Source organism: Pelmatolapia mariae, linkage group LG16_19, assembly GCF_036321145.2.
Source record: "Pelmatolapia mariae isolate MD_Pm_ZW linkage group LG16_19, Pm_UMD_F_2, whole genome shotgun sequence".
Taxonomy (NCBI): Eukaryota; Metazoa; Chordata; class Actinopteri; order Cichliformes; family Cichlidae; genus Pelmatolapia; species Pelmatolapia mariae.
Genome location: NC_086241.1, coordinates 5,595,250 through 5,610,145, shown reverse-complemented (window position 1 = coordinate 5,610,145; position 14,896 = coordinate 5,595,250). Strand labels below are relative to the sequence as shown.

Genomic DNA, 14,896 nt, shown 5'->3' with positions numbered 1-14,896 from the left:
GTCCCACACGTGGGAAATTTGTTTTGTTTTGATAGCTCATTTTGTACATCAGAGACCAAATTAGAGTTAGAAAGACAATAAAATTGGGTATAATTTGGGGTCTACATGCCACTGCATGCAGTGTGTTTGGTTTCTCAGTAAGATCCTCACTGTGATACCCAGTTTAAACACAGCAACCTGGTGACAGTCAAAATATTCAAGCTGAGGCCTGACAAGCTGTATGCGCTGGCTGATTGCACATTTTATCAAAAATCTATGGGTTTACATAGTCTGGAAATAAACTGTGAAATTCACACAAAATAAATAAATCTGCATTACATACTTTCTTAAAGCATCTAATTTCATAATCCTGCATTTACCATAACATTATTTTAACAGTTTTTTTTAGTCATCTGGCAGCTTTTGAAACATCAGTAAATCCTTAAATAAATAATATTTGTTTACATACTGACCAATAGGGTGGTCTGCTAATTTGTTCAGTATTGTCTTCGTTCTCTATTTGCAGAGCTAATCAAATGTGAAACTACACACAAATGGAACCATTTATTTTCAAATGGTTCCATCAGATAAAGGATTGCATAAAGTAATACCTTTTGCTAGCATTGGTTAAACTAAATTAGAACCTTAAAACACCATCTCTCTCAGCCGAAACACTACTCCAATGCCACTGCCAATCAAAAGATAATCTGTGTTTAATCACTTGAGTTTTAGCATCGGTGTATTTTTTTTTGTTGGGCAAATCATCCCACAGTGCCTACAGTTAGTGATTTACAATTTGCCCTGGAGACAGTCTTTGAAGATTTACACCAACACAAAGTGACCGGTGGTTCAGAGATCATTACAGGTCACTGATAACACAATCCAAAGGGCCCATTATGCCATTTTCAGCATTTCTTAATCACCCACTGATTAAGGATTCTTTTCGCTTTTCATTTCCACATTCATAAACGGCTTATCGCCTCGTTAATGAATCTTGGGACAAAAGATGCATGACTGTGACCTTGGGGCCACTTGGCTCCTGTAGGTTGATTGTGTTAATCAAGACTTTGCAAGGTGCAAACGATGTGATGTCAACTTTACCGTGTCCTCTGCACAGGTATGCTAATTACTTTGTTTACATTCATGTGCTGGCTAAGTGGCTTGATGAATTTAAAGTCTGTTCCAATTAGTGTTAATTTGGTACACCGCATTTGTTTAATTGTGACTGCTTAGGGTTGCTAACCTACAATATTATTCTCAAAGAAACTTTGGCAAAAGAGCATGTAATATGTAATGACGAAATGTTTTGGAAGATTTTTTGAGATTATACATTTTAATTACAATAATTTATTTAGCAATTGTTTAAATTCACAGATTTAATGTGATACATATTTACCTGCCAAAAACAAATACAAACTATTGTGAATGCGTAATATTTGACTCATATGCTGTTAAAACTCAAACTAAATGGATGCAATTCATTTAAAATAATCTGGGTTAACACGGCTGACTATTTTTACGGCTATAAGGCAAACTGTGTTGACTTGTTTGAGTAATTTTTGATGGGGAAATATGAATCACATTAAGTTTATTAAATTGTTTATTTTAAAATAAGCGCCTGTACTGTGTTTTCTATCCAAATGAATAGAAAACACAGTACTGTGCAGAAGTCTTGAGCTACCCATCATTATCGGAGCCAAGGAGGTTATCTTTTTGTAGGGTTTGCATGTCATTCAGTCATTCTGTCTGGAAACACGATAGTTCAAAAAGTTTTTAATAATTCTGAAATATCTGCTAGGTGTGCAGAGTGGGGTTATATTAACATCTATTAAAATTAGGCTTCCATCCACTGAGTTCTTCAAGGTCACCTTAATGATATATTGGTCAAAAGTTGACAAAAAAAACCTTAGCACTAGAGCGTAACTATAAGTGTGGTGCTTATTGTCAACATATAGAAAGTGTTGTATAAGGATTTATAATATCCTGTCATATCTGACCTCTGACCTCTCTTTCAGTGTCAACAGACTCATCTACAGGTCAAAGTGATATTAGTGCCATATAGCAGGATTTAAAACTATGTTTCTTACTGCCAGTGCCTGTATTGAAATCACATCTGCATGTAGTAAGTGATATATGGGGATTTGAAATATTACATTACCTTGGACCTTTGACCTCTTCATCAAGGTCAAATGAGGTCAAATTGTCATAAATGGCTTTTATCTTCAAAACAGTGATTAAAATTCATCTGTCTTTGTTTGTATTAAGGAAATGATACTGGTGTATGGGCATCCAAATATCATGTTAGATTTGACCTCTGACCTCACTTTCACATCTGCTTTTCTTTCAAGCTGACCCCAAAATGTTTTCTTTCTTCAGTTGTCAAGAGAAAGAGAATGAGCTTGTTAGTTAGAAATATACTGTAGTATATTATTATATATCAAGCTCAAGTTATTAATGTCCTGGTATTTACAAAAAACTAATTTTATAAAAAAAAATGAAAAGAAAAATTAAAAACAATGAATGCTACAAATGTAATATAATCCACATAAATAAAAAAAGAAATACTAAAATAATTTAAACTAATAGCTCCAATTTACGCCAAATAAATTACTTTGGACAAATAAGAAAAGGCTGCATTTTGCAGTTATTTTTGCTGCACAACTAATATGCTTGAAAAAATACAATATACAGAAAAGAAGTAAATACTGGACAAAGAATAAGATTTGCACACTCTGAGTGCTTCTTGTGTCCTCCTGTTTTGCTTCAGAGGAGCCAAACTTTCCTGTCAATTTTTCGGGGTTTCACACTTGCAAATTCTGTTCTTACCTTATATGCTGTACTGCTGCACATATATCCCATTTCCATGCAAAAGTTAAAGAAGTGATGGGTGGCTTGAAACTTTTCACAGTCCTGTACATGTAACTGACATACAGGATCTTAAGAATTTAGACTAAAAAATTTGAAAAAGTTGATTTTATGCCTCTGCAATTCATTTTGATGACAAACATGCCCACAGCCTTACAGCTAAACAACACTAACACATCAGTGTGGTGGTTTGTTTGCGGTCTCCGGCACTGCACTGTGAACTTTTCTCTACTTAAACTGTATTCCTTCCAGGTTTACTTAACAGCTGTGCAATGAGATTAAACCTGCTTACACCTTGCAATGGCCTCCTCTAAAGCACAATCAATTTCCTAGTGGGAAGCTTGAATGAAAACTGACATAGGAATGAGGCACCTCCTCCCTACTTTTATAACAAACTCTAAATTCCAAGAAGGAGTCAAGAGAAAGGATGGAAGAGATGCTGTGCCGGCTGACACAGCCACATGGCGGGTAGGCTGACATTATTTCAAGGTGTCAGCACACACTGCTCTGATGAAAGGAGAGGGGGGAGGGGGATGCTTTTTGTCTCTCTTTGCTGTTTAAAATGGCAGCTATGCATGACAAAAACTGGCCACAGTGATGTCTACAGTTGAAATAACTGTTGGGGCGTGAGGAACAGTCGGGGAACCTGAAGGTCAACTTTGTGTGGATGAACTGTCAAGTGTTGGGTGGAGATGAGGGAAAATTTAAGGGCTGACAGCCGGAAAAGTGTCGCTGCTCCTTTGTCTCACAGTGTAATGTACTTTGGAGCGACAGGTTCTGTTGCATAAAGGTCACAAGTCCTTCATGCATGTTACACTGCAGCTCCAACCATTATTAACAAGAGCTGTCTTCATGTATCTTTCGCATCATAGAATGATCTCCTTCAAAAACAATCCCTATTTTATACTTATTCCTGAGAATATGAGCCTGGGGATTTATTTTATAAATACATATGGACAGTTAGGGCCATGTCCGTAATAGGTTCTTGAAATTCTGCTGCTGTACACCACCCCAGTGGCTTTTACATGAAACTATTAAAATCTGAATGAAGTGCAGACCTTCAACTTTAATTCAACAGGTTTAATAAAGGTACTGCATTAACTGTTTAGGGATAATTGACATTATTATACCTACTGTCCCATTTTCAGAGGCTCAAAGTTAACTGGCCAATTGATTGTGAAGCAACTTTGTGGCCAGGTGATGCATGTTTCCTGGTTATTCCATGACAAGTTGAGGGGGGAAAAAAGTCTAAAGTTGATTTCAAAATGTTGAAATTGGTGGCTGTTGATTGGAAATCTCAATAGGAGGTACAAAGAGGTGTCAGTCCATTCATGCATAGGCTGAAAAAAACTAAATTAACATATCAGAGAGACAGCAAAAAAAAACTTAGGAATGACCAAACAGTTTCCTTCATTCTTAAAAACAAGGAATGAACCGGCTTGAAAGACCACAGAAAATATGTAAAGTGCATGGTGACAGAATTATTTCCAAAGCTAAAAGAAAACTTCAAGAACAGTCTAGAGGACGTACCCATATGATAGTTTGTATTCAAGAGATGTCTTTATGGAAGGAAATATAAAGGTTTACAACAAGGTGCAAACACCACTGGTTACACTCAAGAACAGGAAGGCCAGATTAGACTCAACTTTAGCAGAAAACTTCTACAGGAGTCTCGACTTCAAACACTGATTTGAAACATACCACATTATTTGTCAAACATGGCAGAGGCAATATTACAGGATGGGTATGTATGACTGCCAGTGAAACCTGGTGAGAATCTGGTGTTCAGTGGCGACAGGATGAATTCAGCTACACTCTCTGCTCACATTCACACAAATGCTGCATAACTGATTAGATGGTACTTCACAATAAGAATGGATAATGACCCAAAGCAAAGTACAATCCAAGACAAGAAATGGCATATTCTTCAATGACGAAGTCCAGATCATACTATTCAGTTACAACAAAACTGAAGTGAAACCCTTTGAAGTAAAGCTTGAAATAACAAAAGTGTAGACTGCATCACATCTTGATGGTTTGATTTAAAATCCAATGTGGCATTGTATACCACAAGTAAGCATGCTGGTTGAAAAGGAGAAAAAAGAAAGAAGCTTTAAGTTCTAAGTATAATGAATTACTGTAAACAACTTCACCCAAAAGTGATCCATTGTTGTTCCAGAATACTGCTTTATTTTCGAAAACTGCCTCTTGTTGAAAATCTATCGGCAAGCTGGTGAACTTGCAGCAGAAATACCGCCCATGAATGCCTGCTCTAATTACAGAGAGTAGACAGATATAAATGGTTTAATCGTTGGACTAGAGTAAAAATAAAAGAAATAAACAACATTTGCTTCTGGCTAAAAGTAAAATTTCACACTGAAACAATACAAAGAAGCAGCTTTGGAGAAGTGATGGTCCTCCACTGCAGGTTTCACTAATAACGATGAAGAAAAGAACAAAGTTCACCAAGGTTTGAACTAACTCGGGAAATGCTGCCTTCAAGGCTTTCATTAATTAACAAAAGAAAAACAACTGAACACGAGATTGCCTGATAAACATTTTAATGTGGTGCACTGGAAGGAAACGAGACCAACACCCTTGTTGTCCAGCAGTTTCATCTAATACACCATTATCAAAAAATCTCTTATCCACAAGCTAACAGTTGTATTTTACGATTTCCCACATAGTTTCTTCATCTCAAGCTCTACTTTTAAAGTTCTTCATGTCAACAGTGTGAAGAGAAAAATACTGCATTTACTTTATCAACTTTAAACTGCAGTGAGTGAAATCTGTCTGTCAAGGTTCTCAGTCATCCAGGTCAACGTACTCTAAGGAGCTTGGAAAGAAAAGCGTCTGGACTTCAAAACGACACCACGACACCAACTGTCTGCCATCTATAATCCAGTTTTGAGATCCCTTCCCAGACGCCTTAACGCCCACTCACATCCTGGGCCATCTGACCTCAGGAAATCACATGATAGGGTGGGGCCAGGTTTCACAATGACCTCACCCGAAACCCTGGCTGATTGTGACCCACACCCATTTTCACACCTTGGCTCATGTGATTAGATAGAGGATCATCAGGGGGTCCTTTGTCCCTCTTTGGGGGGAAACTCCCACTGGGTTTAAATCTGGGACTCTCGGCCATTTGACCTTAGAACTGAAGAAGCTTCTCGGATGAGAGGTGAAACGTCTTCAAGCAGCTTAAAGAAGTCCAGATGCTTTTCTTTCCAAGCTCCTTAGATTGAGTGAAATCCACGGATATGTTGCAAATACAAATGCACCAGATACAATACAAGTACCTGTGGATTAAAATGACCAAATAATGCGTTCATTATTCCTTCAATTGCTCTTAAATTTTCGGTTTTGCATTTACTTGTTATGTTCTCTTTGCATTTGGGCATTATTTATTTCATGCAATCTTGTTTGCTTCTGTATTTTGTTTTTATTTTTCTTTATTAAGTAATACAGAAATAAATGCATTAATATACATAGATTAAAAATGAATTTTAAAATGTACTTAGTAAAAAAAGGCAAATTTGAAAAGCACAGAAATTGTATTTTGCAATTTGCTGTTTAGTTCCTAGATCTATTTTGAAGATCTTTAATGTTGTATTTATGTATCAAGTGATTTAAATAGTGTGTCATTAAATTAAATCCAGGCTTTGTCTCTTGTTTTTCTGTGTAGAACTTCGCAAATATTGGCATTACTGCATGGAACATAAAAATAAATTCCTGCTATTAATAATATAATACAATGACTGTACTAAGCCGGGACAGACTCCGACCTCAGCTAGACCTTGAATTGGATAAGGGGTTTAAAAAAACGGGTTGATGGGTGGATGGATGGATGTCTGTTACTACTAAAGCTAATTAGAAAAATAATGAAATGCTTAAGTCAAAAATTGCATGAAGTATTGTGGTCACAGAGAAACTGCCTAATATTCCTTGTCCTTGCCTTGTCGAGCTTGAGTTCCACGCTGTAAGTGCACTTTTTTTTTTTTTTTTTTAATACGGCCACAAGACGAGTGCAGGCAATAGACTAATTCACTGCAGTGCTCAATCAATGACACACAATGAATGTGCTGGCTATGCACAGTTCTCCATCAAGCAGAAGACAACTTCAAATGGGCTCCAAGCAGAGCAGACCTAGACCACAATTCTACTGCAGACTTGTGGGAGAGTGTTACGCTGAGATAAAGACTTGGAGAGTTTAAACTGTACTTCTTTTTGAGAAGTACAGTTTAGAATGTGGTGAGCTACATAAATGAAGTAAAACTGTTGCAATCACATAGACATGGGGACAGTAATTCTTCTGAGAAGAAATCTCTTGAGGTTTCACCTTCATCATATACAGAACATTTGGGGAAATGGATAAAAATGTCACAACTGCCCTGCAATTTAATTCAAGTCAGTACCAACAACACTGCAATACAGTGCCTCTGAAATTAAAGCTCTCTGCAAGTACAAACTGAACATTACAAGGTTCACTGTGGTTTCATTATTGCAGAGCTACTGTACTGAAGTTAATTATGTTCTACAAATGCTTATGATTTTGTGTCAAGCTCCTGTAAATTATTGTAATACGACTCCTCCATTCTGCCAAAAAACTATGGGAACTGAATTTAAAATGAAGAGAAAACTGCAAATATTGACTGTAGGAAGAAAGTCCAGGCTCATTCAGAGCTAATGCAGATTTTATAAGGCCGAAAAAGGAAATGCTTAAGGAGCATGCAAATGGCCATGCGGCTTTACAAAATAACACTGTCAGAGCAGATGTTAAGGCAAGGACAATACAGCCTCTCCTCTCATACTGCAGTGTTCTCTCAGGACAAGGCAATCAGACATGCATGAATTGAACTGTTACTACTTATTTGTGCTCCGATCATATCGCAAACCAATAATGATGGCTTGTGTAATAGTTAGAGGGATCATTTCAGGAATGAACATCACTTGGACTGGTATTTATTTAGTCCAGCCATTCAGCTGTGATGGCCACGGCAAAATTAAAAAGCCCATCCATCCATATCTAATTTTCTATGTGGGTGCTTTCAGTTAAATATAATCATAATGGTGGATAGAGAACATCTGACCATTTTTATAGCAACAATAAGAACAAATAGAACACATGCACAATCCTCTTTTCATTAACTTTAGTTTATTATATGTTAGAGGATTCAGCAACTATCTGTAGCCATGTAGATATTGCAATAAAAGTCGTATTGCAGTTGGACTGATTAAGAACCCTCATTAACCAGCTGAGCTTCTGCAGAAATTTTGTTGAAGGTACTTTTGTGTAAAGCATTTCAAAGACCTCATTTTAAAACGTTCAAAACCTTCTAAAATGAACTAAACCTTTCAATAGAGACCATAGTGTTGTGATGCCTGTGTGTTGTGTTGCAGAGATATCAAGTGAAGTTGAAAGTGGTCCAGGCTGTCACAGGACAGTGCAGCGAATCAGTGCACTGTCCAACGCTCCAAGTCCAACAATGTTTTTTAAGCTTGTGTTACCTCACCATTTACACAGAATTTCTTTTTCTTTTTTTAATACAGAAATATTAGATTAGTTAGGAGTCATCTTTCAAAGTAGCATTGTAAAATTATTTCAAACATAACGATTGTAATGCTCATTAGGATGGATCTAATGAGCTTATCTACGCTACAACTTTTTAGCAAAACACTCTTTCTGGTAAAAAAAAATGCTTCTTTGGCACAAAGTGTCCCTTAATTTTGGTGCCATGAAGCATCGGATTACAGAAAAACTTAGCATGCATTACTGCTTTAAGTACTCTGTCACATTTAAACGCAGTGGCTGAGTGTCATTTTGTATTGTGCAGGGTTCATGTCTAGGGGATATTTTAACCCAGAAAACCCAATGATATTTTCTTAAATGATGTAACTGCACCACCAATCGTTCTAGCTCCCAAAAGGAGTATGTCTCTTTTTAAAAAAGTGCCACTTATCTCTTGGCCAGTCCATCAGGACACCTTTTGCCAGCAGGATTGGACAAAGCAACAATATTTGATGACAGGGTGAGAACATGCTCAGCATTCAAACCACAGAATAAACACACTGCCTTACAATTTTTTAAAGAAACCTATTGCTTTTATTTGATTAAAAATAATAACAATTAGGGCTGGGCCATATCATACCGTTCATGGTAATACCGGTACAATGTTTGGCAACGATAAGAAAATGAAATATCGCGATAGAATATGGGTAAAACACGCATGCGCAGTGCCTTTGTTTTCATATGCACATGGCAGAAAAGGCATGGCGGCGACAGAGAATTAGAAGGGCGAAAGCAGATCGTTGAATGACAGATGAACCAGAATTGGTTTGTAAAAATGCTGCAACTTCAGTGATGTGGAACTGGTTTAGCTTTCGTCCGTCAGATACACACCAAAGCACAATTTTTGGTAGAGCATGCAAGCGGGCCGTCATTATTACCGTGTTTTTCGGAAAATAAGTCGCTCTTAAAATCCTTGGATTTTCTGAAAAATTGACAGTGCCCCTTATAATCCGGTGCGCCTTATGTATGAATTCTGGTTGTGTTTACTGACCTCGAACTGATTTTAGGTGGTACACGGCACTCAAAAATCTGTCAAAAAATGTTTTAGTACGACTTTGCTAAGCTACAAAGGCGCACTGCTTGATGGATTGTGGGAGCATTACGGTTATCGTAGGCAGGAGCCTCGCCGAGTGATACGTACTGTGCTTCAACATAATATTACCGTATTGTGTGTGTATAACCTCTTTTTAAGTTTTGTGGATATTATACATGGTTATGCTGAGGATATGTCGGCCAATTTCCACTGGAAATGCCTTTTGTTTAAACTGTCAGCAAGGAATTTGCATTTGCACTGTTAATTTTTATATAGCTTTAATGCACATGAAAAAAAACAGCTGCTTGTTTAAGTGAAAATACATTGATGTTTTTTTTTTTTTTGCACTAATAAAGTTGCGGAGTTGTAAAGTATTTTGTCTCATGTCAATTATATCGTCAGTTATATCGTTATCGCAAATTTTCAAATATATATCGTGATAAATATTTTTGGCCATATTGCCCTGCCCTAACAACAATTTATGAGAGTTTAATACTGGCAAATCAGAATTGTTGCTGCACTACGTGAGGTAACGTGCAGCTTGGTAAGTAAGAGTGGAGTACTTTGTTTGGTACTTTAACCACCCAGTGTTACAGTTAAATACTTCTTAATACTTGTTTTATTATTTACTTCTTTTTTGCTCAACAGGATCCAAAACAACTAAATGGCACCATAAAACACATCCATCAAAATGACCATAAGGTGAAATCAACGTGTCTGTGCAACAAAATCTGAATTTCAGTCAGGACCATCGAAATCACAAGGTGATCATATATTTATATAAATTACTGGGAATGGAAATACCAGAGCAGTATGGCTCTGTTGAGGAATCAAATAACTCTTCTTTCTCTAACAGGCAACTGGAATGTTGGAAAGCCACATCAGCAAGTCTCAGCCAATAACAGAGCAGCGTCAGTGACAGACAGCAATGACATGGATTACCCATGAAAGTTTTTGAACACAGCATGAAAAGTGGAGATGAGGTGGAGGTGGGCTGCAAAGCAGCGTGCCAAGAAACGGCAACACTGAACGAGCTAATGCAGCTTAGAACACCCAGCCCAGAGATCTGTAACACTAAGATCAGCTGATCTGCTGGGACAGAGGCAGAGTTTGACTTCCTGGCCTGCCCAAAATAACCCGATGCCCGACAGCAAACGCTGCCAACAGATAGGATTGCATTAGAAGTAATCAGCATTGAAGAGTTAAACAGTCATCATTTTCAACGTCATGCCATCACTTAAAAAACTCAGTAGGATACAATGATGGTACCTAACAAGCTAAAAGAGCAATATTTTTAAGTGCTTCTCATAGAGTTCAACTCTTCAGTGCAAGTCACGTCCAGGACCATGGAGCAATCAGCACAGGAGATAAAAATGATCAAGATCCCTGCAGGTAATACCTGCTAGACGTGTTTGCGCCCACAAAACGCAGGCCTACACAGAGACAACAAAGATAAATCAGTGTGATGGACCAGTTTTTGGTGCCAACTGCCAGCCCAAAGAGCCAGAGGCAGACAGGACAGGTGCAGAAACAGAAGAAAGCTGTTGGATAATGTGTTGACTATTGATGTCAACTACTACAAATTAAAAAGTGACAGAAAAAACAGCTAACACGATGTAAACCTTTCTTGTGTATAAATTCAAATGGCGACACAAAAATCTAAAGATGATAATTGAACGGAGTGATGTCATCACCAACAAGAGGCAATTATCCTCCTTCAGTCACATTAAGACCTCAGCAAAGACTGAATAATTCACTCCAACGTGAAATCACTGGCAAATAAACTTTTGTTCAGCTCATGCAGGAGGCTGCCGGGCTGCAGATGAAATATTGCACATCCGCTGATATTTAGGATTGATGGAAATGTGCTAAGCACAGCTGTGCTCAGATTATTAGGAGACTGAGGAAGTCATGTTCCCAAAGGAGTTACAACCCTCACATCTTCCTCTTATTCTCATTACAGAATTTTTATTTCGATCACTTAAAAGGTACCGGTTAATTGAAACATTCATTCCACACCTTCATTCACATTTTTGTCTAAGGATATTTTAAGGATAAAGCCGGAGGTGACATTAAAGCTGTTTATCAACATTCGGTCTGGCTTGCAAAAGGAAGGCTGCAGCATCAAGGTCCATGGAGCATGAATGCAAGCGGTGAAATATACCGTGCACACACATGACTGGCTATAGATACTTTTTTCAATATTTTGGTCCATGCTCTCGAATAAGAGCATCTTATCTTTTTGGGAGGGGAAAGCTTTTATCATATACTGTGAATTCTTGAACCTCTTGGCACCATCTGCTAAAGTCTGACAGTAACAAGTGTTGCAGAAATTAAATCTGCAGAGAAGCCTAAGGGTCAGGCATCTGTTGCTATTCTGATGTAACAGTGCATGGTAGAGGTCAGAAAGCTGCTGTGCTTCTGTTTAGTGAAAAAGCTTTAGCACGCTGTTATGGCAGACACGAAAAAGGATGAACCATTTAGAGCTGTAAGCAGTTAAAAAGAAGTGGTCAGTTTGACCGTCTGCCTGTGAGCATGTTTGCCTTCTCTGTGACTGATTTTCCTTTCAGCAGCCACCCTCACCTGTCTGCTTTCAGTCCTTCACACCGTGCCCTCGGATGACTTTAATTCATCTTTTTCATCATTCCTACACTGTATAGGCACACGTGCATGTTTATGCTGAAAACCACAAGAATTAAATAAAAATGTAGCAGCATTTCCGCTCCATGCAATTATAAATGGAAATTTTATGTGAGCCGAGGCCCTTGCAGAAACCTTCGCAAACAGTCAACGTAGTGAGGGGGGAAGAAAAAAGAAAAAGTGAATTAAAACCAAATATCATTAAAGCCCGGCACACCACCTGGGCCCCGGACACTTTTCCTCAACACTGTCCAAGGCTTCTCCAGGTCTGATGATTCACACCAGAGGGAGCGGGACAGATGGTGGTAAACACATCAAGCTGTTTGGCAAACGGCAGTCCCAAATATCTCCTCCTCTGCATTTGGGAAGGGTCACTTCGAGACTCAGGAGTGTTGCACAACCCCCATAACTGTCTAATGCTGCAGAGACAGGATCTATACACGCTGTCGTGACTGCCTAATTCTGCTGTTTTGTTGTCCTCCGTGGCTTTGTGCTAATGAATAATTTGATGTTTTTGTTGATCTATCGCAGCCAACATTTGTTGAACAGCGTTTTGAAGCTGCACAGTTTATCATTTTCATCTTAAACATGAAATCATTTCATCAGAGAAAATAATAAACATTAACATCAGTCAGTTTGGTTTTTTTATTTGTTTTTCGCGGGGAGCTTTTCAAGCGTGAAGACTTTATAGTGCTGCCAAACTGATGAACTGCAGCAGGAAAAATTTACCATGGCAGCCCTGCAGTTGAGCCTCACCAAAAAAGATTTCTGCACATGATTCATTGAATGATTCCAAAAGCTTCCAAAGCTTGATAAACAAAACCATAACAGTGAGGGCTTCGTCCAGATAAAGCTGCTTGGTCTTTCTTATCTCCTGCCATGGCATCTGAAGAATTTCTTTTCATTGTTTCCGAGACAAAGAGCCAGAATTTGTTTTAAAAATATATTTTAAAGAAAGAACATACCGGTGGTTGAGCATGTTTAAACCAAGCTTTCCCTTCAGTGATACTGTAGCTTTCCTGAAATAAAGAAATACCCAAGTGACATCACCGCGTTATAGATGTGCATTCCTAACTCTTAGTAACTGGGACTTGGATCTCTTGTTGTTTAAGTATGCAGGGCTGATATCCAAGATATAAGAAGGTGGGATGCACTGTATATTCTGCAATATAGCATCCTCTTCAGGGTAGCATAAACATTTTTGGAATTTTCTAAAACTTCAACAACAGCTGCTGTCTGTCTGTCTTTTCCAGCTTCCTCAATGGTCCAATGATGGAGCTTCAGAGATCCCTCTTGTTGCCTTTTTTCCAGCCTCACAGATTGCTTCACTACCCCACTCACACTCTGCTTCAAACCAGTGTGAGAACCTACTGACAGATCTGCTAACTAAGAAGCATCAGCTAATTTTAGGTGGCTACTGGATGTAGCTGGGATAATAGGAAGTCCTGATCGGGATATCGTTTATCCACTCTCCTGTTCCACATTTTGGTCACTGTTTGTGGCATCCTCAGGCAGTAGCAGATGCTTTCAATGTCCTCCAATCTGAGCTTAACATAATACTTTTCATGTCCCACTCAGTGCAACTAACTCTCAAAGTTTCTATAACATTCACAAAGGATTTGTATTTCCTGTTGGGTTCTCTAGTGTCACCGCCATGTAACAACAGAATGGAGACGCCTCACTTCAGCATTTGAATGCACCACCAGGAAGGATTCCCAGATCTCTCTGAAACAAAAACCAGTGTGGGCGTGTGTTTCATTATGATGCATTATTTATGCTGAGGGTGTTTAAAGTCTCTGTGAGTTGATTATGGTTGTGTACTGAAATGAACTGAATCCAAAGATGCCCTGGAAGGTAGGAAAGACTGTGTAACACCACTGGCACAGTGCTTTGAGGTATACCCTGCCCACTGACACAGGTGATGGTACACATTGAGGATGTTTAACAAAAAACAATGTCAGGCATAGCTCAGGTTTATGAGCTACACAAGCGGCGGATATGTGTGCTCACCTTTTTTCCTGTTGAAGGCGCGGTTCATAGTGGAAACTGTGCGTCTCTGTGGTCCCTCCTGAATATCTGCCAATATTCCACCTGGAAAAGCAGCAGGGAGACGCGAGTTAAAAATGGTTTCCACCACAAACATTCAGCAAAAGAGAGAAAGTCTAAAAAACAAACGGTCTAAAGTTTTCTTTGAAAAAAGAAAAGGAGAGAATAATCCCACCCTCTTAGAGTGAGACAAGCATTTGCTGTCAGAAAGCGTTAAAATTAAACTCAGTGTCTCTGCGTTACATTTGTTTACCACGGAGCCACGTCATTCTCATCTCATCTGTGTTCCCTTTAACCTTGTGCTGCTGATAAAACAGAACTCACTGTTCTTGCTGTTTAACGGTACAAGGTGTGTCTAAGAATGGTGATTTGTACCAAAGGGAAGCAACAAAGCTGCACGGTAAAACGTTGCATTGTTTACCATGATCCTCTTACAGGCGCTGGCATTAATGTTCAAATCTTTCCAGCAGAACTAGGGCAAATTTTTCAGCTAAGCAAATGCACACAAACACACATGTGTGTTTGTTTAGCTGTTACTAATCATCTCCAGGTTTTTATTACATTACAGAAAGACAAAGAAACAAAAGGCTTTGAGTAATACTGATAATGGATAAAGTAAGAGATGAATGTGAAATGTGGATAAAAGTCAGATTTCGTCCTTCTTTCTTTAAACCTACTGTAGCTGCAGTAATGCATGCTGGATGCGTCCGAACAGCCAAACTGTACAGCACATTGACTGCTGTGCTACCTCACAGAAACAA

The 14,896-nt window shown here is 38.5% G+C and overlaps 1 protein-coding gene across 5 annotated transcripts in view; it reads right to left on the bottom strand.

Moving 5' to 3' along the window:
• Window positions 1-14,896, bottom strand: part of gulp1a (GULP PTB domain containing engulfment adaptor 1a) — an 86,527-nt gene that overhangs the window by 16,871 nt on the left and 54,760 nt on the right. For all 5 annotated transcript variants that reach the window (XM_063499749.1, XM_063499754.1, XM_063499751.1 and 2 more), the window contains one exon: window positions 14,100-14,180. In XM_063499749.1, the coding sequence (XP_063355819.1) occupies window positions 14,100-14,180 (81 nt within the window). The remainder of the gene's footprint in view (window positions 1-14,099; window positions 14,181-14,896) is intronic.